This window comes from Podarcis cretensis (assembly GCF_951804945.1).
Source record: "Podarcis cretensis genome assembly, chromosome: 6".
Classification (NCBI taxonomy): Eukaryota; Metazoa; Chordata; class Lepidosauria; order Squamata; family Lacertidae; genus Podarcis; species Podarcis cretensis.
The window spans coordinates 64,803,254-64,828,907 of record NC_137175.1 but is presented as its reverse complement, the minus strand read 5'-3'; the positions used below and the strand labels follow the sequence as shown (position 1 = coordinate 64,828,907).

General features: G+C 44.5%; 1 protein-coding gene across 1 annotated transcript in view; it reads left to right on the top strand.

The window, feature by feature from the left end:
• Positions 1-25,654, top strand: part of WLS (Wnt ligand secretion mediator) — a 39,673-nt gene that overhangs the window by 6,286 nt on the left and 7,733 nt on the right. Inside the window, exons 2-6 of the mRNA XM_079982041.1 lie at positions 7,470-7,742; positions 18,900-19,024; positions 20,132-20,293; positions 24,064-24,200; positions 24,542-24,710. Of these exons, the coding sequence (XP_079838167.1) occupies positions 7,470-7,742; positions 18,900-19,024; positions 20,132-20,293; positions 24,064-24,200; positions 24,542-24,710 (866 nt within the window). The remainder of the gene's footprint in view (positions 1-7,469; positions 7,743-18,899; positions 19,025-20,131; positions 20,294-24,063; positions 24,201-24,541; positions 24,711-25,654) is intronic.

Genomic DNA, 25,654 nt, shown 5'->3' with positions numbered 1-25,654 from the left:
AAAGATGAAACTAGGGTGGAGTAGGGTCTGAATCACATATAGCTCATTATAAACTGTCTGTATAATGCTGTTGGGAGTAGGTGTGGAATGCCAAACACTTCACTCCCAGTCAGACCTCATAAAAACATAGATTTGGAAAGCAGTTGAGAAGCTGCTGTTCTTAGCACAGCTTTCTCAAGGAAAGCTTCCTTCAAGAGCTGTGGACTGCAGACCAGGAATCACTGCAGCAAAGATTGGTTGAGGGGCTAAAGTGTTAGTTTTAGTGCAGTGGAACAACTGTCTGCAGTACCCTAAATGCATTTTTGCGTGCCAGGGCATGTGTGTGTTTAATTTGGAGCCCTTCTAACTTCCATTTCAGGAAAGCACATGATAAATGCCATTATTAAGGGGAAGAAGAATTTTGTTGCACATGTCTACAAACATTCAGACTGTGCCTCTGGCGAGCTGCTAGCAAACACTTGTTATGACTTTGTGGGTACCATCATCACCAAGAAGTACTTTAAGGACCAAAGCCCTGGGTTCCTTCTCCAGAAAGTGTACAACGTGGGCAGCCTATTGTGTAGAATAGCCAAACCCTGCAATAAAACCACATTTGTTCTGACCCATCAAATAGACTCACAACTTGACACCAGGCACATCTGATAGTACAATAGCCATCTAACAAAGACTAACAAGGGTGAATTGATGTCCAGGAATAGCCTCCTATAAGACAGACCCAGAAGATAAGGTGGCAGGCTACCACTTGTTGCCAGCTATTGCTCTCAACTAAAACTACCCCAATGTATCATAGATCTAAAACCAGTTTTGTAGAATTATACTTTCCTCTCTCAGGCCTTGGGTTGTGGGCTTATACTTGCTTAACAAACAGCTCCGTAACCTAAACCAGTGATTTTCAACTGGTGTGCTGTGGCACCCTGGGGTGCCTTGAATGATGGTATGGGGTGCTGCGGGCAACGCTGGCCTCTGCCCCTCTTCCCTCCCTGCTTTGATGCCCTCTCGTGTCTCTGCCTCCCTAAAGCTTCTGCGCAGCCCTGGCTACAAGCTCTGCAGGTGAATGGTGCCTCTAGGGCTGACCAGGGAGTGCTGGTTGCCAGGAGCTGAGGTGGCCTCGGAGTACGCAAGCAAGCAGGCGAGGAAACCCAGTCAGTCAGTCTGCCAGCCCTTGCTGTTGGGAATGGACAGACAAGTCCCAGGCCCCTGTGGAGCTGTGTGAGGAGGCACCTTTTTGGGGTGGGGGCAGCTCAGAGATCTGGGGTGGCAGCAACGGCTGCCCAGAGGACCCACAAGGAGAAGAGGAGGAAGAAGAGTTTGGATTTGATATCCCGCTTTATCTCTACCCGAAGCGGCTAACATTCTCCTTTCCCTTCCTCCCCCACAACAAACACTCTGTGAGGTGAGCGGGGCTGAGAGACTTCAAAGAAGTGTGACTAGCCCAAGGTCACCCAGCAGCTGCATGAATCTGAGGGAACACTCCACAAGGGAGGATGTTCAAAAAAGGGTGAGAGGCTGCCAGCTCTGCAGGAAAGGGTTGACACGACTGGGCTCCTGAGCCCCACAGGGGTGCCGCAGAAAGAATGTAGTTGGTCAAGGGAGCCATGGACTCAAAAAGGTTGAAAACCTTTGACCTAAATCATCTTTCCAGCTGAACATCACAATAATGAGACCGTGCAAAATCCAGGTGGCAAATTTGTCCCCACATTTTCTCTGTCAGTACCATTCTAGGAGCTAATAATGTCAGCATTTTATTCCCCCTTGCTCATCTTCCATGTATGCCATCATCTGCATACAATGCCCCTTCTGCATTCTGCGTAGGTCCATCAGGCCAATCCCTAAGCAATTGTGTCGGTGGACGCAAATCCCATATGAGGAATGGCAATATTCATAAACCAGTGATATAAGTTCAACTCCTCTCTCAGGTCTCAGTAGGGACAGTGGCTTCCCTTTCTTCTACAGATGTTAATTAGCATGGTAAGTTGATGGGTGATAAAGCAATCACTGCGGTTACTTTGCATGCATTCTGCTTCTGATTGAGTTGTCACTATCTGTACTTTCCCTCTGACCCCAGGCTTCCAACTTTATCTTCCCCATCACCATATCTGAAGAGTATTGTAGTCTGGAAATGCTTGTGCCATGGTAACATTTCTTAGTCTTTAAGATGACACACAAGAGTGTTGTTAACACTAGCACTGCTATCCCTCTAGAAATTAGAACACTTTCTTCTGGAAACACAAACTATTCAATTCAGATTGATAATTCCAGCGAGGAAAGGCAGAGGACCTGCTTGAGGAAAAGGGGTAGCTATGCTTCTCATTTCTTCCCAGTGGAGGGGACTGGGTGGGGAGCACATGTGATGAATACTTGTTTGCTAACTGCTGAACAGAATGGATGGGAATATAACTGAACTGGAGAGGCTGTATTGTTTAGTGCTCTCTGACATTGTAGCTTCTCACTTGTAAGTTTTTGTTCTTAAGTATTTATTTACAAAATTACCCAAGTTAATAATTTTGTAAACAAATCAAATACTTCAGTAAATGTTATGTTTTGTTCAACTAATAGTGACAAACATATAAAATGCCAGAAACAAGGTAGAACTAAACAGAGCATCTCTCTGAGTTAGATGCTCAAGTTGACTGTCACCCAGATTTTATCTGTCGTGCTGTGTTTTAAAGGACATCTGGTCCAAACTTCAACAGACTTCTTTTTTTTTTTTTGCCCCCAAGGTCCTTTGTTCCACCCACTTTGCTTCTATTTTTATTTTTTGTATTGGCCAACAAATCCCCCAACATCTAAAGGGGAACATTACAGCCACCATTCTGCATGAATGGCTTGAATTCAAGCAATACTCTTTGAGAAGAGCCAGACATTCCAGACACAGCTCTTCAGATAAAAAACTCTGTGAGGTCTTTGTATTTGAAGTAGACAGTTCTCAATTAAACAAATGCTGTTCTGCAAAAAAGCCCCTCCTCCTGCCTCTCCTCCTTCTTACCCATGAACTCAGCAGGACTTTAGATACCCTGCCATAACTTTAACACTGTTTTAAACTTGTGGCCCATAGCAGTGGTTTTAAACCGGTGGGCCGTGGCACCCTGGGGTCTGGGCTCCTGAGCCCCACAGGGGTGCCGCAGAAAGAATGTAGTTGGTCAAGGGAGCCGTGGACTCAGAATGATTGAAAACCTCTGGCCCATAGTGCCTTTCCAAATACAGTGGTACCTCGGGTTAAATAATTTTTCCCAGAGGTCCATACTTAACCTGAAACTGTTCTTAACCTGAAGCACCACTTTAGCTAATGGGGCCTCCTCCTGCTGTTGCTGCTGCTGCTGCGCCGCTGGAGCCCGATTTCTGTTCTTATCCTGAAGCAAAGTTCTTAACCTGAAGCACTATTTCTGGGTTAGCGGAGTCTGTAACCTGAAGCATATGTAACCTGAAGCATATGTAACCCGAGGTACCACTGTAAAGTTAAACAACTGTGAAGAAGAGGTAACTCGCATATTTTCTTGACTTGTTGGGGGTGGTACAGTAGATAAGCATCATCACCATTTGGCATGTATGACAGAGCTGGCTTCAGCGCTGTACAGTAGGAAAGAAGTGTTGAGCCAAAAGGTGATGGTGGTGGATGTCTTTGGAATGGCAGCAGAGTCGGTTGAACGGGATTGCAAAGCATGATGCGGAACAAAGCTCGGGAGAAGAGAGTGCTGTGCCAAGCAGGACACAGACATTTCTTTACGCAAAATTTTTTGCATTGTGGTTATATGCTAAGTATTTGCTGCAATTGGACATATAGCAAGGAAAGCAGGAACGTACGGAAACCCATTACAAATAATCAGATTGGTGCTTTACAGGACTGATTTCATTGCAGGGGACAGACGAATGGGCTGAGAGAAGAGGCGGGTGAGGACTGGAATCTGGTTTTGTTTCACTTTTTTAGTCCTTTGTTCTTTAAAAAGCAATTACTGGGCATTCTCTCCCCCGCCCCCCAGCCTGAGAGGATGATTTTTGGGGGAAGTTCAGGGGGGGGGATGTGCTTTTAATCCCCCATCCCTGCATATTAAAAATTAAGCCTGGAGATTCATACACACAGTAATAGGAACCTTACCAGAATACTCTTGTGCTATGGTTTAATTTGCTTGTGACATTTAGCATAATCTGCAATGCCATGTGTGTGGCTTTAGGAATGGTCGGCTAACAGCCTGCAGATTTCCTTTGCTTCTGAAGTAGTTGCATGACCTATGGGCTTGTGGCTTAAATACTGGGAGACTTTGCTTATCCTTTCCCTGCCTGCCATTTATCTTTATGAACAAAATAAAAGCTAGGTTTTTTTAAAAAAAGGCAGCAACCTTGTACAGGTGTCCACAAATCTGTGGTTGCCAGCATGCTCAGTGGCGGATTCCCTCCCTGGAGTCTTATCCCAGTTGCAGATGACTCTGGGGAGGTCTCACACATTGGGCTGCCCTCTAGGCTTTTGGCCTCGTCCCTCTACTGTCTGCTGAGCAGCTCTGCATGACACAGGATCCTGGCCTCTTCCCTGAGCCCCCTGCATGCCAGAGGCTTGTTAGGCGGTAAGGATTGGTGGGAGCCACTAATAAGGGCTGACTACAAAGCCGAGCCAAAATCGATGGACCCTTGACCATGGAAACGTGTCTGTATTATAGCATATCTGATCCAGTGAAGCACCAGCTACTCAGTGGTTTGCACATCCCGCTTTGGAAAGAATTTTATGTGATCCAGCAACAAAAGGGAATAGCCCTCTCTCTGGTGGGCCAGAAGCACAAGAATATGCTCTGTTCTGGTTCATTGGAGCAAGTCATTGCTTGATGCGCAGGATTAGGAAGCTCATATGACCAGCTAATTGACCAGAGTTACTGATACAAGTATGTGCTCCATGGGGCAAAACAAAAGGCAGGATGTGTGGAGCCATTCACTGCCGCCGACTTTTTGAGAGCTATGCAGCTATCTTCTGTACACAACTATAGCAGAATCCCTCTAATCCCATCCTGAAAGGTCTATTACTGGCATAGATTCAGCAGTATTTTGAGTTTCTTTTCATGGCCATTCTTTCACCATGGCCTATTGGGAGCATGGCATGGCCTAGAGACTGCGATCTATTCCCACTATAAATAAACCGACAGTGATCTGCCCATTGGATTGACCAGACTTGTTGAGCTTTCTTTGGGGAGCACACTGGTTTAGGATATGGAGCTGTTTGTTAAGCAAGAGTTGTTGAGCTTTTTTTGAGGAGACTGACCAAAAGCATTGGTGGTGCCCCGCAAGACGAACGCCTCGCAAGACGGAAAACCCGCTAGACGAAAGGGTTTTCCGTTCTGGAGGCGCTTCGCAAAACGAGTTTCCCTATGGGCTTGCTTCGCAAGACAAATATGTCTTGCGAGTTCCTGCGGGTTTTTTTCCCCTTTTCCCCCCCTTTTCCTAAGCTGATAAGCCGCTTAACAGCTGATCGCTAAAAGCCGCTAATCCGCTAAGCTGTCAATGGGCTTGCTGAAGAGCTTCACGGAACGGATTAATTTCGTCTTGCGAGGCACCACTGTACAACATTTTTAACATATACAGTCATAACACAGTTTCAAATTTTCTCTTATTTTTGTTGATTTCCTGCTCCTTTCCCCATGGAGTTGTTGTTTCTCCCCTTCTGCTGCACCCTGTTTTATTTATATTATTACGAAATACAGGCAACTCCCATTTTGCAGACGTTCCGAGAACGTGTGCCCTTTCACGTGCATATTGCCATAACCCAGATGTGGCTGGAAAAGGGGGTGGGATTATGCATGCTCCACCAATGTGCATGGGGGTCAGGAACACAACCCCTGCACAAAACGGTCATTGCCTATATAAAACTACAATAGAATGCCAATATTCTTTTCTTGGTCAAGGTGACTAAAAGAGTACTGTGGCAGCACAACTACAGACATTGTTGGAAGATGCAGGTTTTGTTGACTAACTTGATTTTGGCTTCAGAACTGGTTTTGGGACGGAATTGGCCTTGGTTGATCTGATGGATGTTCTTCATTGGGGCAGGAGGAGTTGCAACCCTGCTACTTTTTCTCTTAGTAGCTTTTGATAGCATCAACCACCGTATCCTCCTAGACCAGCTCTGTCAGATGGAAGATGCTGGCATTGTCCTTCAGTGGTTCTGTTCTACCTGCAGGACCATTTGCAGAGTGGCCTCAGGGTCCCATATTGTCCCAAATTCTTTTTAAAACCCACTTAAAGCTGTTACATGTGACTGAATGGATCTTTTGCATGTGTGTCAGACACTCTTTAACACCATTGGGAGTGGCATTAGGCAATTTGGAGCAAGGTGTCACCAGTTCACTGATGGCACTCATTTCTCTATAACATCTGAACCTGATGAGACCATGCAATTCACGGACTGATTTGTGGAGTAGATGAAGGGCTGGATGAGGACTAGTAAACTGAAGCTGAATCCTGGCAAGACATCAGAAGCTTTGTGAGTGAGCAATTGCTAAGTTTGGTAAATTGACCAGTTGACTATTCTTGATGGGGTTGCATTCTCCCAGAAGAAGTACTGTTAGTGCCATCACCCAGTAGCTAGGAGTTCTGCTTTCCAGCTTCAGCCTATACCACATAGCTGGGACACAAGCTACAGCCATGGAAGGGCACATGCGTTGCATGCAGAAGGTCCCAGGCTAGTCTTTGGAATCTCAAGGTAGGGCTAGGAAAGATTCTCTTGAGAGGTGTTATCTGTGTAGACAGTACAGATCTAGATGAACCAATGGTCTGATTTGCTATAAGGCAGTTTCCTGCATTCCCATGTTCCATCTCTGTCTAGGTCAGGGTTTCCCAAGCTTGGGTCTCCAGCTGTTTTTGGACTACAACTCCCATCCCTGGCTAGTAGGACAAGTGGTCAGGAGTGATGGGAATTGTAGTCCAAAAACAGCTGGGGACCCAAGTTTGGAAAGACCCTTCTCTAGACCATTGTTCTCCTTGGAACTGGCACCATCCAAATGAAACAACCAAAATGGCGGTGTTGAAGTGACGCAGTATTGCTATTTGTGTGTGTGTGTTTTGCTTTGCTATCTTGATTTAAGGCAGGGGTGGGAACCTTCTTTGAGCCCAAGGGCCACACTCATCTGAGAAGGGGCCAGAGGCAAAAATGGGCAGAGTAATGGGTGTAAATCTTGCCTTTGTACAGCAGGCTGGTTTCAACATGCCCCCGCCTCTGGATTTTCCATTCAGGCAAGAGACATCACAGTTCAAGAAGGCATTCCAGCCAGGCAAAAACACTTGAGGGGCAAAGCAGAGCCAGTAAGAAGTGAGGGCTGGGGAAAGCACACGAAAGCTCATACCAAGAACTAACTTAGTTGGTCTTTAAGGTGCTACTGGAAGGAATTTTTTTATTTTGTTTTGACTATGGCAGACCAACACGGCTACCTATCTGTAACTAGTTTATAAACTGTTCTTTTGTGTTTCTTCCCCGCCCCCCTTCTCCTCCTCAGCTCCAGGTCCCACTGCAGCTGTGCCCTATGTGGCAATAAAGTGCATAGATGTCCGGAAGAACCACCACAGGAGCAAATGGCTTATGCCCTGGGGACCTGACCAGTGTGAAAAAATCAGAGACTTTGATGAAGCGATGAGCAGGCAAATCGAAGCCAACGATATTGTGTTCTCAATTCACATGCCACTCCCCCACAGGGAGATGAGCCCCTGGTTCCAGTTTATGGTCTACATTTTGCACATGGACATTGCTTTCAAGATCGACAACCAAATTAGTAAGTACCTGGAAGAATTGTTGTTTACATAGCTAATGTAGTAACTTGAAAAGGGGTATTGATGTAAGTCGGGCTGAGTGGGTATGATGTGTGTGTTTTAAAAGAAGGTGGTAAAGGAGAACGAAGGCCTGTCCTCTTCTCCTTGTATTAAGGCAAGAGAGAAGGTTATCCAGGACAACTCCACTCACCTATTTCCACATGGGCTCCCTTCTGACTTGTGGATTGCAGTGAACCAGGGCTTATTTTAATGGGCAGCCAGACTCAAAATGGGTTAGTTCCAGTGAGGGGGAAAGACAGTTCTGAAAAGATAAGGTTGCCATACATCCAGAACTTTCCAGACATACCTGGAATATTGGGGTCAGAAGCAGTGTCTGTGTGGAAATTGGTGAAATGTCCAGTCCAGGAAAATCTGAATGTATGGCAACCCATGTCGGCAGTGTCGTTTTTGCCTTTTTCCCTTTGAAATAGCTCAGAAAGCAACATTTGTTTCTGATCCGCCCCTGCCCCCCCGGAAAAGATTTAAGCAGTTCAGAAATTCAAGTGATGCAAAAGTTATATTATGTTGGGTGATGTAAAAAGTGACTGAGAACAACCTGAAAGTAAATTAGTTTCTCCTTCCCTTGCCAAGAACACTTTTCACAGATTCTGCAGCTGCTCTTGGGAGTTCATGACATGTCTTGCATGAAGCTTGATGATAGCACAGTTCTGTGGTAGCGGTGTTAGAGTAGGAGAAAATCCTCAGAACTGGGAATTCTGTGTTGTCTTCTAAATGTCATGGAATGTGACTCCAAGCAAGGAAGCATTGTATTTACACACAGACGAGGCACGCAGATTACAATCATGTACCACTGGGCGGTTCTCAATTTCCTTTTTAAAAAGTCCTGCAGTGGACAAGGAGAGAGCTCATCTCCTCTCCAGAATATGCTCATGCCAATGGGAAGGTTTATGGGTAGCAGTATGAAGAGATCAAAGTCCTCCTCATCTTTCCCTTTGAAGCAGTAAGAGGGATGGGGAGCCTGTGGCCCTCCAGTTGTTGCTGAACTACAACTGTCATAATTCCTGATCATTAGCCATGCTATCTGGGGCTGATGACAGCTGGAGTTGAGTCACACCCAGAGAGGCGTGGGTTCACCACCACGACAGATTGCTGCAAGGGCAAAATCAAGCAGAAGAGCCTGCTCCCTTCAGATGTTGTGCCACTTATCATTGTATGATGGGATTGTTTAAAAACATGATTAAATCCAGCAACGTGGTTGGGTTCAGGCTGCTTCTTATGAAATTAGGAATGTGCCATGGCTCACATTTTTAATATGATTGCATTATAATACGCTGTTGTGAAAATTACTGTGAAGTCTGTGCTTGGGGAAGCTGTCATGATAGATGTGTTCATTGTGTGATCTTGAACTGTTGTCCTGGCATATGTGACAACACCATATAGTAGACTGTCATGCCGCTTTTGTGACTTGCAGCAATGAGTTTACATTTTCTTTAATATATAAGTGGCAGTGTCGCAGATCTTAAGGCTGGCCTGTTTTAGTTCTAAGCGTTGTGCATAGCATGTGGAAAGTTGCTAGAACCACACATTCCAGTCAAGTTATAATTCCACGAGCAGCGTTTCCACTCAGTTTGTAAAGACTTCATTGAGTTTGACAAGCACAGCGATCCTGAGAGATTTCCTTTCTGCATTGGCAAGAAATGTGTGGAAGCAAAGGAGATAGAGTCTTAGGATGATTGATGTCTTTCCTCTCTTTTTTTAAATCGCTGGATTGGAGTTGGCTGCTAATGTTGGGGGGCCGGGGGGGGAGAGCTTATTCACATTGATCTGACCTCACCAGCCCCAAATAGCTTTTTCTTTTCTGTCTTGGTGACCAAAAAAAAAAAAAAAAATACAAGTGTAGTTTTCTCCTGTAATCAAGGAGAAGCGTGAAGGTGAAAGTCATTGTGAGATCATTCTTGGCTTGGGTTTCCTGCTCTAATTTGAGTGACTGTAGCTCTGCCCTGGCTTTGCCATTTCTAGACGGAGGAGGAGTATACAGACTGGCCTGAGTCCAGGTCAGAATTCACTCTAGCAGATTTCCTGATTTCTATAGAATTCATTCTTCCAAATGCTCCCCTTTCCCCAACCTCTGCTAAACTACTGTATTGACATTGGGTGATACTTGGTCATGCCTTTAACTGTATAAAACAATCCCCAGCTGTTTCATCTTGAGCCACTGAAACCTGCAACCATTTGCCTCTGTTGTTCCTCATCAGTGGGAAGGTGACACTTTATTTTGTATCCTGCTCTTCCTCCAAGAGGCAGCACACATGAGGCTGTCAGGTTGTTATCTCAGAAGCCCCGTGATATAGAATGAGGCTGTGAGAGGCTGACCTGCCTAAAGCCTTACCCAGTGAGCTGCTTTGGGCATCAATTTGTCAAAGTGTCCCTTTGAGTGTAATACAAATGAATGAATTGACAGCAGTTGGTTCCTTTCCTTTCTTTCTTCCCCCACTTCAAACACTGGTCCATGTCAGAGCAGAGACCTTTCTGAGATCATCGGAACTGGCGTAGCATGGCATTTTTAAAAGCTTAGGAGCACCCCTTCATACATTTGCACCACTCCAAGAATGTATGGAGGGGAGAATGGTTCCTCCCCGTCATTGTCCGCCATCATTTCCCTGACCTCCACATATTGTGCAGGAGAAGGGGGTCTGTGCACACACAGCTGTGCACAACAACAACAACAACAATTGTATTATTTATACTCCGCCCATCTGGCTGCGTTTCCCCAGCCATTCATGCTGTGCGTTATATGGTCTGAAGTGCTGGCTCCTTCAAATTCTACCTTTGAACACTTTTGCTGCTCTGCACTGAAAATTGTGCTCATGAATTTCATAACTAATTCAGTGGCCCCTTGTTTTTACATGCCACAAGAAGGGCTACGGCACCCACAGGATGCCTTCTTTGAACTCACTGGTCTGCAAACATTATTTGCTCTCTGGTGTCTCCATGTTGCCCCAATAGTAATTTACTGACTTGGCTTTTCACTTCTTTTGAACACCCATCCTTTTCTCCCTCTCAGGAAAGGCAGGGCAATTCCAATATGCAGTCCAGAAAGCTAGACCCAAGATGTCTGCAGCAATTCTTTGCTTCCAATTGTTTCCTGGTGGGCAGAGTTATTTTGGTGTTTGACATTCGGATTCGGAGAGGGTGTGTACAGGCATATATAGAATGCTTGGATTGGGGGGACACCGGAGGAATAAAAATGGCTGCAGTGACTCATTGTGTGACTCAGTCCAGTCACTTCTTTCAACCAGTATCCCTTGGCTGCTTGAACCACCAAATGAAGATGATTGGTGCCTTAAAAGCCACCGTTTTACCACAGTTTAATTACTGTTTCTTTGTTTACTGTGCACAGAAACCCAGGAACCAGGCACTAGCATTGTTGAGTCCTTACAAATTCATCGTTTAACGAGCAAAAGATTTTCTGGCAGTGGAATAAAATGCCAGTCTTGGCAGGATGCCTTGAATAGATCTTTGTAGTGGTTTCATTTTAACTTCAAGATAATGCAGATTGATTATGATGCTGTAACTGAAACATCTTGGAGGCTGACATTGGTGCCCTTGAAGGATGCTGTGCTTTTCTTTCTGAGGGATATGTTTGTTTTGCATGCTTATGGAAATTAGGTCCTTCCACTGACTAAATATTTATGCTGTTTATTGCAACAATTGCTGCGAACAAATTAATGGCTAGTATTTAAATGTGGGGATAAGCTGATCTTGTGGAAGTGACAGATTGTGACAAGACAATCTATTGTTTGGAGGCTGTTGTGTATTTGTGATGGTTTGAGGTGTATGGGAGTCAGCAGCTTCTCTCTTGATCCTCCTTCAAAAGTGAGAAAACCTTCCCCCCCCCCAACCACACTCCCTCAGGAGAAATAGTTGGCACTCACATGGACAGGCAGTAGGCAGGGCCACTCCCATTTCCCTAAGAATATTGATCAAGAGAGGGGAGGATTGATGGTGAACTTAGTGCAGAGCTGGGGAATCTATGACCCTCCCAATGTGGTTAAACTGAACTCCTATTGTTTCTGGCCATTGAATCATAGAATCATAGGATTGCAAAGGACCACAGGTATAATGATCGTCTAGTGCAAACCTCTGCAGTGCAGGAAACTTTTGCCCAGTGGGGGATTCGAACCCACAATGCTGAGATTAAGAGTCTCATGCTCTACTAACACGGCTGGTTGCTGATGGGACATGGAATCCAACAGCATCTGTAGGGTCACACATTCCCACACCTGCCTTAACTTGAGATAATCACCTTACCCCAAGTCCTTTCTCACATAAAGCCCCAAACCCACCACACAGAGAGCCAGTGTGGTGTAGTGGTTAAGAGCGGTAGACTCTTAACCAGGTTCGTGTCTCCGCTCCTCCACATGCAGCTGCTTTGTGACCTTGGGCTAGTCACACTTCTCTGAAGTCTCTCAGCCCCACTCACAGAGTGTTTGTTGTGGGGGAGGAAGGGAAAGGAGAATATTAGCTGCTTTGAGACTCCTTTGGGTAGTGATAAAGCGGGATATCAAATCCAAACTCCTCCTCTTCTTCATACAGACATGCACACCAGTAGCAGATTTTAGAGCTTTCAGATTTCAGTGGTGCCCTGTGCAGCGCCAAAATTTATCGCCTCTTGCCTTCCATTCTAAGTCATTGTTGCAACACCCTCTCGACTCAGTGCCTAGTACGGGTGAACAGGATGCGGTCCCCAAAATCTGCCATGCCGCTCTTTTGTATTTTCCTCTGGCCACAGGTACCTCTGAATCTTCTCTTCCTCTCTCTCTCCTCTACCTTGATCATAGAATTGTAGATTAGGAAGAGGGGCCCCAAGGGCCATTTAGCCCAACCCCCTGCTCTTGAAAAGGCATGAGTTGCTTATATTGATTACCCCCGTTCTGGAATCAAACGGCAAGAGTCCCAGCGGCGATTGTATATACTACATTGGGGATGGGGAACCCATAGCCCTGCAGATGATGCTAGGTTGCAGCTCTGAAATCCCTTCCCATTGCTGAGGTTGATGGGAGTTGGAGGCCAATAACTTCTGAAGGGCCACAAGTTGCCCAAGTCTGCACAGATATGCATTTCATATACGGCACCTCAACTGCTAAAGCAGCATCAATATCCAATTGGTTAATCCTAAATGACTATAATTGATTGCTCCTTTAATAGCAACCTCCAAATTTCCATTGATTTTGAAGTGTTGTCTTGCCTGCCAGAAAGTGTACAAAAATGGGCAACAATCAATTCCTATGTCATTATAATAACTCATATTCCTTTCTAGGCAGAACCTGAAAACAGATAACCTTTTTGTTTTAGAGTAGACTAATGCTCTTTGCCAAACAGGTGGAAGAAATCGCTTGGTATCCTCTTGGAAGTGGCTACCAGCTCTCTCTAATGCTTTTAACTAGTGAAATATGTCAAACGATTTGTGCAACTTGATAGTGATTTTAAAAGAGAGAGAGAGATTGATCAAAAATCTCCAAACTGATCTCCAGTCCTGTTCTGTTTGCAGCAGCAAAGCCTCCTTTCTCACAAGGCGTATGAAACAAGTCCTCTGTGTGAATAACATTGACCACCTTCCAGTAATAACACAGCTGTTGAAAGGGCTTAGTCACCCAGGCAATGGAGGCATTTCTGAAAGGGGAATGTTTGTATGCAGCAACCTGACATTTGTCTAGATGGGACCTTGAATCGGAAGGGGTGGAACACAGGCAGGAGAAAGAGAGGCTCTCTCGTTCTCTAGCCAGAAGAGATCCCTGTTTGGGGCCTGGCACAAAAGGCTCATTCTGAAACAAGGAAGGCCACTCCAGTGTTTTGTAAGCAATCTTATTCCTCTCAACGAGTCAGAACTCCAGCTCTCTCCACCTCCCCATTAAGCACTTCATCCCTCTGTCCCTTGCTGTTTCCCTGGTTATTTCCAAATAGCTTCTGCTGTAATTCTCTCAAGGACTTTGGCACAACCCAGATACCACCTTGCCACTTCCATTAGCCAGGAATCAGCCTGGGGAACTGGCAGCGTTCCTGTGCAACTAGCAGGTGTCACATGTCTGGGGCACGTAAACCCTTCCTTCAGCTTTTCCATCGGGACGGGAGGTGTCCCAAACACTGATGAGCCTTCACAAGTGTGACCAAAAGAAAAATTGGCTTTTAAGCAGCAGTGGTATTTTCCTTTTTGTTGTAGCCTTGTACCCTGCACCTGGGGATGGAGATTGGGTAGGTTGATGTATCGAAGGAAACTTGAGGAGTAGGGTTGCATTGGTCTTTAGGTGGACATGTGTCCATATATATATATATATATATATATATGTGTGTGTGTGCTTTTGAAACTTTGCAAATAAACAGCAGAGGGCAGAAGGGTGGACCTGAATAATCCTTAATCCTAAGTGTAAGGGGCATTAGCCGCCTTCTCTGCTGATTGATGGTGGGGGTTTTTTCACGGTGAGCAACACCAGAACCATTGAAAAAGGCCTTCTGCTTCATTTTTCTCCTCGCCTTGTACCTTCTGTGAAATAACACCTGCCACGCTTTGGGTGCTATTGCTTTTAGACCAGCAGTTTGGTTAGATCAACTACAATGTAAACTAGTTCCCTACTGTTAATGTCCTGTTAATGTGTTCCTATTATGGGCTGTTCCCCAAGTTTGTCAATGAGAGGGGGATGCACACGTTTTGGGAGGGAGAACACACAGTCCCAAACAGACTTTCTACTATGCTGCCTGGGAATAGTTATCCCCATCTGGCTGCATTTACCCTGCTCTTCAGGCCAAGAAGACCTCCCAGAGTGGCTTGCAAAAAATAATAATCCTTGATTAGCAAGACTGGTGCTGTTTACAGTCTTACGATCTACAAAGGACACGACACAAAAGGAAAAAGTGAGGCAGTGAGAAAGGAACAAGGAAACGGGCAAACTTGAGCACTGGTTATTAAAGTTACAAAGTTCTTACTTTACCCAGCTTGAATGAGGGCAACCCATCTTTCTCGCCTGACAAAATAGTTGAGCGGATGCTTCTACAATGCAGTAGCCGCAACAAACTAAGAAGAGGTCACTAAAAATTTGACCAAGGAAAAGGAAGGACCCTTAGCAAGACAAACAGATAAAGCTTTGTTGTATTGTGTTGTACAACTGACTATTCTGTCAGTGGCTTTCCCAATATCTCATGCATTTTTTTCTCTCATCACCTGCTCTTGAACTTTTAACTGGAGTTGTCAGGAATCAAACTAGGGACTTTCTGCTTGCAAAACATTTGCTCTGTTATTGGGCCGTACCACCCTCACCCTATGGTGCACAGCATTGCACCATACATCTAGCACTCAATAAACTGGGCTGTATCTGATATCCCACCACTTCCTTGCTCAGTGAGAACTGGAGAGTATTCTTGGTTCTCCACCATCCTATTGAATGTGCCCCTGTTCCTCTACCACCTTCAGCAAGCAGAACACATACAGTACAAGCATTTGCTTACGTCCAGTTACAGAATATCATCATGGATTATATATCCTTGCAAACAAGGGTGCTTTCATCTCCGCTTCTGGAATTGGGCCACCCCAAAGCTACTAGTAGGGACGCGGGTGGCACTGTGGGTAAAACCTCAGTGCCTAGGACTTGCCGATCGTATGGTCAGCGGTTCGAATCCCCGCGGCGGGGTGAGCTCCCGTCCTTCGGTCCCAGCTCCTGCCCACCTAGCAGTTCGAAAGCACCCCTGTGCAAGTAGATAAATAGGTACCGCTTTATAGCAGGAAGGTAAACGGCGTTTCCGTGTGTGGTGCTGGTGCCGGCTCGCCAGAGCAGCTTCGTCACACTGGCCACGTGACCCGGAAGTGTCTCCAGACAGCGCTGGCCCCCGGCCTCTTAAGTGAGATGGGCGCACAACCCTAGAGTCGGACACGACTGGCCCGTACGGGCAAGGGTACCTTTACCTTTACCTTTAAAGCTACTAGTGGAAGGTGGAAATGGCCTCATGTTCCTCCATCTCCCCCTGTGCAGGACTTAAGTTTGTATATACAGTAGGTATCCTAAACCATTTACTAGCTTTAGTTATCATCCATGTACTTAAATGTTGGTGCTGCCAGTCTGATACACGGTAACATGAACAATGTCTCCCTGGTCGGATGTCAACACTGCACTATCCATGATCTGGTGGGACGCTTTTTTCCTTGAAAAATACTTTATTTGATATATTATGTCACGTGGATTCTCTTCACATGCAGCAAAATGACTGGGGAGTCTAAAGTTTTTGGCTGCTATTGCTGGCCAAGCTAAAGAAATTATAGATGCCAAGCCACTTCTGTGCTGCATGCTTCCTTTTGTCAGGGAAAGGAGCTGAGGAGAGTTGGACATGGGTGCCTGAAGGAGTGTGGTGCACCTCCAGGGAACTGCAGTCATATCCTACCTGCTTTTCCTGTTTCAGAACAGTAAAGACACCGAGGGAGGGTAGCGTTTTTCGCTCTGCATGGCCAAAGCAGCCCAGAGGCCTTGGCTGTATGGCTGCCAAACAGCTCTTGGCCTTTCTCCTGATTGTGGAGGGTCAGCAACCTTTTTCAGCCATGGGCTGGTCCACCGTCCCTCAGGCCATGTGGTGGGACAGACTATTTTTTTTGGGGGGGGGGCGAATTCCTATGCCTCACAAATAACCCAGAAATGCATTTTAAATAAAAGTGCACATTCTACTCATGTAAAAACATGCTGATTCCCGGACCGTCTGCGGGCCGGATTGAGAAGGCGATTGGGCCGCATCCAGACCAAGGGCCTTAGGTTGCCTTCCCCTGTCTTAGTGCTTCCCATTTTAGAAACAGTATCCTGCTCTAAACCAGTGGCGTTAACTTATTTATTCGTTTGATTTCTTCTCAGTCCTTCACCAGAAGGCCTCAACAATACAGGATTAAAATGGGTTAAAAGAATTTTCCACCAGAAGAATAGAGTGGGTCCTAACACACACACACACACACACACACACACACACACGTGTGTGTGTGTGTATGTATGTATCAGATGTCAAAGGCCAAGTTATAGAGCTACACAGTCAAAATGCAGTCAGATGTGCCTCTACGGGAAGTGAATTCTGCATCTTAGGGGTTGCCCTCTCCCAGGGTGCTGCCTCATGAACTTCCGTTAAGACCTCCTCTTCTGGTCTTCACACCAGAGAGGATTGGTACAGTCTTTGAGATATTGGGGACCATTTAAGGTTTTAAGCACCTTGAACTGGCCTCAGAAATGAACTGGCAACCAATGGGGCTGTTCTAAAATGGGGGCTATGTGAGTAATTGTGGCTTCTGCGTTTTAAACCTCCAAGGGCTGTCCCGGGTAGGGCGTGTTGCAGTAATCTAGTTACTGAGCAAAGACTAGGGTGGACAAATAATCGCTGCCACAAGGAGGAGGTCTTGTTTTGCGTTGAGGATCTTTTTGCCTAAACAACAGCAAAACTTGCAGCTCTACTGCCAGTACTGTCCTCTATTAAGATTTACAAAAAATAATAATAAATATATGCTGTATGTGTGGCCTGCATTTAGAGTTGTCCCTTATATCTTGCTGTGCTAAGAGATCGGAGTAAACTTAATGTATTCAGCTATTACTCATGTAGTGATCTTCGGCATTAAGATTCTCATTTTAAATCTGGAATGTGCAGGTTGTAGATAATCTAGAAGGTTTTGGTTGTTTTTTGGTGGAGGGAGCGAACCAAAAAGCCCTGGAAAAAAATGTCATTGCTCCCATGCAGAAGAGAACCACCTCCAAGCACTGTATAAATAGATGGTCTGAACCACAAAGCACTTCCACACCCGTTCCCAGCACGCTAGATGAGCGTCCCTCCACGTAATCCCAATAAATTATAACTTTGAAACCGGTAACAGATGTCTAGGCCGGCAGAGCTTCAAAGACATTTCTTTCTCAACTGCAGGCCGGGAAGATGCATTTGTGAAGCATGAGGAACAATTGTCTTCTGCTTGGCACTGACTCTTGGGACTAGAAGTCTTAATCGGCTGCAGCTTCTTGCATGTGGAGTGTCTCTTGGCGATATATGTAACAAGGTTGAGCTTGCAGATGGATTATATTTATGCCAAATCCAAGTGGTATTTGTGGTCTTGTATAAGAATGACAGCGAAGGTTGTAGTCGGCTGGCTGTAATTTAAGGCAGGCGCAGGTGTTTGTAAACATGTGCCATCTAGGATTCCTGTAGAAATCTGAAGAATGGGGGTAGCTAGGATTGAATCTGCATTAAAGAGCTCAGAAGGAATTCCCAGGGATGTATGTTCCCTTCTGCTTTGGGGGTAGTGGGGAGGAAGGAGTTTTGTCCCTGCCAGCAGCTAAGAATTACGGAGTGCCAAAGTCGCTTGATTGGGTTTCTAATTCTGTCACAATCAGTAGATCATTTTGACCACATCCACACCATACATTTAAAACAAACTCATTCCACTTCTAAGAGTCATGGCTCCCCCCCCCCCCGAAATATAGAGATGGACAGTGTTCTCAAAGCTACCAGCATGAGTTTGACCAAACTGCGGGAGGCAGTGGAAGACAGGAGTGCCTGGTGTGCTCTGGTCCATGGGGCCACGAAGAGTTGGACATGACTAAACAACAACAACAAATGGAATGTTTCTAAGAGCCTGAGGATTTATGACTTGGGAAGCCAAACTATGGCTTTACTGGGCCCAGACAAGCTTGTAGATCACTTTGCAGCTCAACAGCAAGCCCACGTTCGAACAGCACACCAAGTGAAACCTTGGCTTTGCTGGGTGTGGCAGTGACCACAGGACCAGAGAAGGAGCACAGAGGCTGCAGACTCCCCTGGGAGCCCCACATGGTCCCAGGAAGCTTACATTGTTGTAAGAATCTAGGCCAATGTGTAGAGCTGTGAAAAAGGGCTCCATTCTAAATCATGTACACAGCAAGGATTAGACTTTATCCCAGAGCATCATGGATCTAACAGCCTGGATTTTTTTCTTTCAAATGAGAAACAAGTAAACTTTATGTATAATCTAATCGCCCCAATGAGCGATTTTGTATGTCGCGTTGGGTTGCCTTGGGCAAGATAAAGTGACTTAGCAGATTTTAATAATAATTTTATCCTGCTTTTCATGCTCTGCCTGCTTCTTTCTGTAACAAGTTTTGATTGCTTTGTTCTTACAGAAGAAAACGCAGAAATTATGCTTGATGTGTCCTTAGCGTACCGTGACGACATGAGCGAGGAGTGGGTAGAAATGGCACACGAAGTTGAGACCCGAAAGCTAAAATGTAAATTTGGAGCTCCAAAAGTAGGTTCCTTCTGGCTCTTGTTGGATATCGCTAGGATTTTCGGGTTGTTGTTGTTGTTTTTTAAACAACATTCCCAAAAGACTTTATGTAACTTTTGCTTTCAAAAACATGCAACACTTAGGTTCTTTCCCCCCATTTTTACACAAGTTCTATATAACACTTGGTTGTAATAAAACCTCAAATTGGTTTACAAAGAAAGAATAAAACAATAAAAATATCAGTAAAAACAAAGAGCTATTTAAAATGTTCAAAAACCAATTTAAAGTCAGCGATAAGCTGTTCCAAGAGCCTGCCTGCACAGTATCTGTTAGAGAAAATCATCTTGAACCTGCTAGTGTAAGAGCTTTGGAAAAGCAGGTATTCCCTTGATGTCAAGGTGTGTGTTCATCAGGCTTTAAATTGGATATTTGCTAAAGATAACTGCTGTCCCCATGAGATTGTGCTTTGGCTTTTCAGTATGATCTTTAGGTCTCCCATCTCAGACAAAATGGGGTTTGGAGAACATCTCTTGTGAGCACACAAAGTGTACCCCCACTTCCTGGGAGACTTTACTCTGTCCATAAGTTATGAACAAGTTCTCCTGCTACGTCATGGTTTACGTAGTAAATAGCAGAACAGTTTGCAGCAAAATCAACAAAGGATTATTATTATTATTATTATTTTAAACTGTTTGCATGATGCTTTTTTTCCAACCACGGCTTACAACATCCTACACTCCTTTTGGATGTGGCATTGGACTTCCCATGTATTGAATGTATTGTTTTCACAGATGTTCATGATTTTCCCACCCAAGTGGGAATGGCAAGAATATTTTCCCCATCAATAGTTGTACCAGCTGATTTTTGAACGTTTAGTTACCATTTGTGGAAGGCAAAATTATTGAGGGGAAAGTATTAGTTAAATGTATTTCTTTTACGTTTCACGCATCCTAAGCCTAAGCTAATGATATGGGAAGAGCGGGGGTGTGTGTGTTTTTTTAAAAGAAACATCTCCATCTCCTCCTGAGCTAAAATAATCTGCCATTTTACAAAACATAGGCATTTTTAAGAGCACTTGAAAAACCAATGCTGATGGTTGTCTCTTTCCCTCTCCTGGTGTTCCAATAGACTATAGAGAATGAAGGCAAGTTCTATGATTGTGAGGTGCTTCCATTCATGGAGATTGGAACTGTTGCTCACAAATTCTACCTTATTAATATCCGTCTACCTGTGAATGAAAGGGAACGCATCAATGTGGGAATTGGAGAAATCAAAGATATCAGTCTAGTGGTAAGTGTTCCCTTCAAACTTAAATGCAACTGTGTCAAAACATATTTTGTGCGGGATAGCCTTTGGAAGGTGGAGACTCTTAACTTCTGATTTGTTGAATGGAATAAGATAGGAACGTTAGAAAGATGGGTACTGGTGGCATACCACAACCACCATAATGGGCAACCCTTTTTTTATATAATCTTTATTACTTTTCAAACTTACGGCAGACAAGAAAGAAGAACAAAAGAAGAAACAATACAATAAACAATACAAAACACAACCTTAACACTAAATTAAACAAAACAAAACAACAACAATTTAAAAAACATACCATTTCATTAGTCTATCTTTCATTCCCTTATTTCATCGACTTCCTCTCACCTCCCTTTTTGTATTCCACTTCTGTTACTTGTTTCAGCAAATCCTTTCCATCTTTCTCTATCTTTATCATAATGAATGTCTTAACATATTTTTAACCTTATTTTCCATTAATACTAAAATACTTATTTATACTTAATTCCTTATAGCATTTCTGCTAAAGCCATAAAATTTCATTCCAACAATTTTCAAACACTCATTAATTTTACAATATTTCTATGTACAAACTTTAGACTTTCCCAATCTTCTACCACCATCTCTTCTCCCTGGTCTAGGATTCTGCCAATCATTTCCGTCCATTCCATATAGTTCATCAACCTGGAGATCTTCTGTCTGAGGCTCTTAAATCTTTTCCAAGTCCCTTCTGCAGTTCTTCTTCATATTCTTTGATGCTGAAAATGCTGAAGAGCAAGTCTCGGGGAGGCCCCAACCCAGCCATGCCCCTCTTGACAGACCAGCCAACTCTCCACAGCTAGAACCAAGGTCCATGCAATATCTCAAATCATGTTTCAAGACTCCTCCAGATCCAAAGACCCCCACAACTCCAATCACCTCCTGACCCAGATTCAGAACCCAAAGGTCAATAAATCACTGCATGAAAGAGTCTATCCAACCTTCCTTCTCCAGTGCAGGCAGGGCTCCAATCTTCAAATTCTGACTTTTTCTATATTCATTCATAAGAGGCCTCCACTTATAGTCCTTGATTTGCCTCTGAAAGGCTGGGGCTTCCACTTGTATTACTTTAGGTTCAACAACCACAACTTTCACCGCCTTCTCCCCAGTTTGTCCTGTCAAAGTAGTTTCCTGTATCAAATCCTGAGCAATTTCTGTATTAATGGTCACTTTTTGTCCCAAATTTATCACTTTTTGTTCCAAGTTCTCAAGTTTGGAATTCATAACATCCGTCTTTTTGTGAAGCTGTTCCAGCGAGTAGCTTATCTTACATAAAACAGTCACTAAAGCTCCTTCTGTCAACATTCTTAAAGTCCAAGGTCAATCTCTGATTCTCACAGCTCTTATCATGCAGCTGGAAAAAACCAACTCTTGTAACAGTTTCAAAAGCTCCCTCTAGAGGGAAACAGTCTCCACTTGTATCAATCCTTTCATGCGCATTTTAAAATATAAAGTTAGTTTCAATTTTCAATTACTTTTCCTCCTTTTTGAACGCAGAAGAGGACAATGGAAACAATATATTTCTCTTATTTAGCCATCTGTCAACATGCTATCCGTTCACAGTCAATGAACTCTCCCAAAACGTTAATTCTGCTGGCAGCCCTTTTCCAGGTTCAGAGCAGTGGTAATTTAATTTTTCACTCTCTCCTGCAGGCTCACTAAATCCAAAATTTCCCCCCTCTTCTCCTGCTTCCAAGGGGGGGGTTTTAATAGTTTTAACCGATGGAGATTTAATCCTTTACAAAATACTTTCCAAGGCTTTAACTTGCAACGTCTTTGCTTCAATCTATTTACAAAAGAGGAAGGCGGACTTCCTGTTTAAAACCTTCCCGCTTCGATGCCAAATTAATGAATTTAAAGATCCAATTTTCCGTTCTACTCACGGGTAGTTGTTTAAAGTCAAATTGTCCAGAGGAAAAAGTCAGCGCTCTCCGGCAACAGCGATGCGGCTTCACTCCGTGAAAGAAGCAGTCGATTCAAAGCACTGCGCCGCTCACCCCACTTCGCTCCGGATCCCCAAATCAGGGTTTCCCTGCGAGTAGGGGAGGCGCAAAAGGTGCCAGCCGAATCCCAAGTTCACAAGCTTCTCCTGCCTGTGATTTCAACGGGTATCCGCCTTCGCCGTGGCGGTCAGACCCTAATTTCCACGGAGCAAATTCCTCCCGATCGGAGGAACTCCGCCATTGCCTGGAGGCGCCAACCCGGAAGTGCATAATGGGCAACCCTGCCAAGATACCACCCAAGTATATTTTTTGCCAGCTTTCTTTTTATTTAAAAAAGTCTGTAAATCAGTCGTGCATGCTGCTCTGCTCTAGGGAATTTTGGGTAAGTTAACAGCAAAGTGAGCATGTAATAATCCTGTTTATGCACCTCCAAAATCCATGTGTAATAATTCCACTCATGCAAGTAAAGCAGTCCCCCCCCCCATTGCTTTTAACCTCCTGTTAACTAATTTGACAGTAAACGGATCAAGAAGCCAGAGTTTAGTCAACAGGCTAATGAATTAACTCTGTGGGATGTTTTGATTCTGCTTAAAGATTATTTTTCATGTTACGGGCATTCAAGAGAACTAAGCCCCAGTTTTATAGTATGAATGAAATAAGCACAGATGTGGCTTCCTGAGTCTTGCTTTAAGAAAGAACCAGATTACCAAAAATATGACTCCTTTGCGCTCTACAAAGAGTGCATGAAGTTAACAGCTTCTTCAAAACGAAGTGACGGTGTATAATTAGGCAGTTTGTGTGGAATGCTGTCCGTGCTCAGAGCCTCATTCTTCCCTGGGGATTTCTCCCTCTCTCATTGCTCCAGCTATTATCCTCCCCTTCCCCCACTGCATTAACTAGCTTGTCACTTGCTGTGCTAGGAATGGCTCTCTTGATTGCCAGCAATTCCGCCTGGCCACCAGCCTTTGCCTCTCACATGCCGTCTGCCTTTGGGTGAAAGTGTGCAAATTCCACTGGAGAAACAGGTCTCTGGGGGAACTAAAGCAGGGGTGGGGTGGGGAAGGGATATTGAGAAAAATAGGTATACCGGGACTGGATTACAATTGAGGGTCTTAAGTATGGGTCTCATTTTGATCCTCTCGTTCCCCCCATAAAAAATTATTGATGTTTTTCATAATACAATACAATAAAAAGCTAATCTAAATTGAAAGAAAGAAAAACAAAATGCAAAGTCTTCTCTCAAAGGTAGATCTTGAACTCTTGTCTCAGACAGAAAGGGGTGGGCTCGCCAAGCTCCTCCTGGGAGCTTTCTTTTCTTCTCCCAGCCTCTCTCCTCCCACCTCAGTATCTTCCCTTTCCTGCCTCTCACACACAGGGTCTTTCACCAGCCAGCCATTACCTTCATGTGTGTACAATTCCCTCAGTGACTCAGAGTAGACACACACACACGGAAAAGAGAAGAAAGAAGATAAAAACAATGTAAGAATGAAAGAAGAAAACAAAGAGAGAAACTACTTCCGATTCTTTGTCGCTTACATATAAAAAGATTATTCAAAATATTCGCTCCAGGACGAAGTTAATCTGTTTGTTACAATATTTTCATGATTAAGCAGCTAATTGAAGAACTTGCTTCATGTGCTCGGCTTCTTCGCAGGGCTTCCTTCCTTCCCCAAATATAGTTGTTACTTGAGCTTCACGATGTTTGTTGCAAGGTGTTGTAGTTAATGTCAAATGGATCTTAATGTTGGGAAAGGGAAGAAAGGCAGCGTTTTCAATTTGCTCTCTCTTCTCCAGGGTATCCATCAGAACGGAGGGTTTACAAAGGTGTGGTTTGCGATGAAAACCTTCCTTACTCCGAGCATCTTCATCATCATGATTTGGTACTGGAGGCGGATCATGATGATGACGCGACCACCTGTGCTCCTGGAAAAGTGAGTAAAGATAGATGAGACACAGGTGTAGCCTCCTGAATCTTGCTTTAAGGAGGAACCCTATTACCACAGCTACGAATCCTTTGCATTAAGTTATAGCTTCTTTTGAAAAGAAGTCAGGTGGCCAGTGTATAATTAGAGAGTGTGTGTGGAATGTTGTCTCTGCTCAGAGCTCTCCTCCTTCCCTTTGGATTCCCCCCTCTGGCATTTCTCCTTCCCCATCCCCAACACTATATTATTAAATCCCTCACAAATTTTTCATTGGGGTGAATGCAGCAGCAGTTTCTCTGAAAGGGAGCACTGAAAGCACTGTTGTTGTTGTTGTTGTTGTTGTTATCCAGAGTTATCTTTGCTCTTGGGATCTCTATGACCTTCATAAATATTCCAGTAGAGTGGTTTTCTATTGGATTTGACTGGACGTGGATGTTGCTATTTGGAGACATTCGCCAAGGAATCTTCTACGCTATGCTTTTGTCCTTTTGGATCATCTTCTGTGGAGAGCATATGATGGTAGGTATGATCGTTTCTGGGCATAATACTGTTTGTGTATGTGAGTATTTTTTATTGGCCATGGAGAAAGTATTTTAAGAGGGTTTTCTTCCCCCTTTCTGTAGAATAAAGGCAGGCAATCAGAAACATAGGATGAATGTATGAGGGGGGTTTTAGTCCATGGATTTGAAGCAATGAGAAGGTAATTCTGTAAGCCGTATCAGGTGGGCAGAGCAATCCTAACCCTGGCCTGGCAGCAGCAGGGCATGATGGAGCCACATGGCTTCCACCACATCCAAAGCCCCACTGCTGATGATGTCTGGGATAAGGGGCTGGTAGAAACCCTGCTTCATTCTGCACTATCCTGGAACTGGGGTGGCAGTCAGGGCCCAAATTGTGCCAGATGCCATCACAAATGGATCCCGGGTCATCTCAGTCCCGCTTCACCCTCAGAGATGGTGTTGAGGAACTAGCACTATTTCAAAGTGTGCTTCAGTAATACTCTTCACCTGCTTGAGTGGCACATTGGTTACACAGGTTAAATCATTCTTATTGTTTCTTTCCTACTGGTTATCTCCCATCTTGACTACTTCAGTGCGCTCTACATGGGGCTACCTTTGAAAGTGACACGGAAACTACAACTAAATCCAGAATGTGGCAGCAAAATGGTGACTGGGAGTGGCCGCTGAGACCACATAATACCAGTCCTGAAAGACCTACATTGGCTCCGTTTCCGAGCACAATTCAAAGTGTTGGTGCTGACCTTTAAAGCCCTAAACAGCTTTGGCTCAGTATAAATGAATGAGCGTCTCCTCCCCCATCATACACTGAGATCCAGCGCCGAGGGCCTTCTGGCCGTTTCCTCCTTGTGAGATGTGAGGTTACAGGGAGCCAGGCAGAGGACCTTCTCAGTAGTGGCGCCCGCCCTGTGGAACACCCTCCCACCAGATGTCAAGGAAATAAAC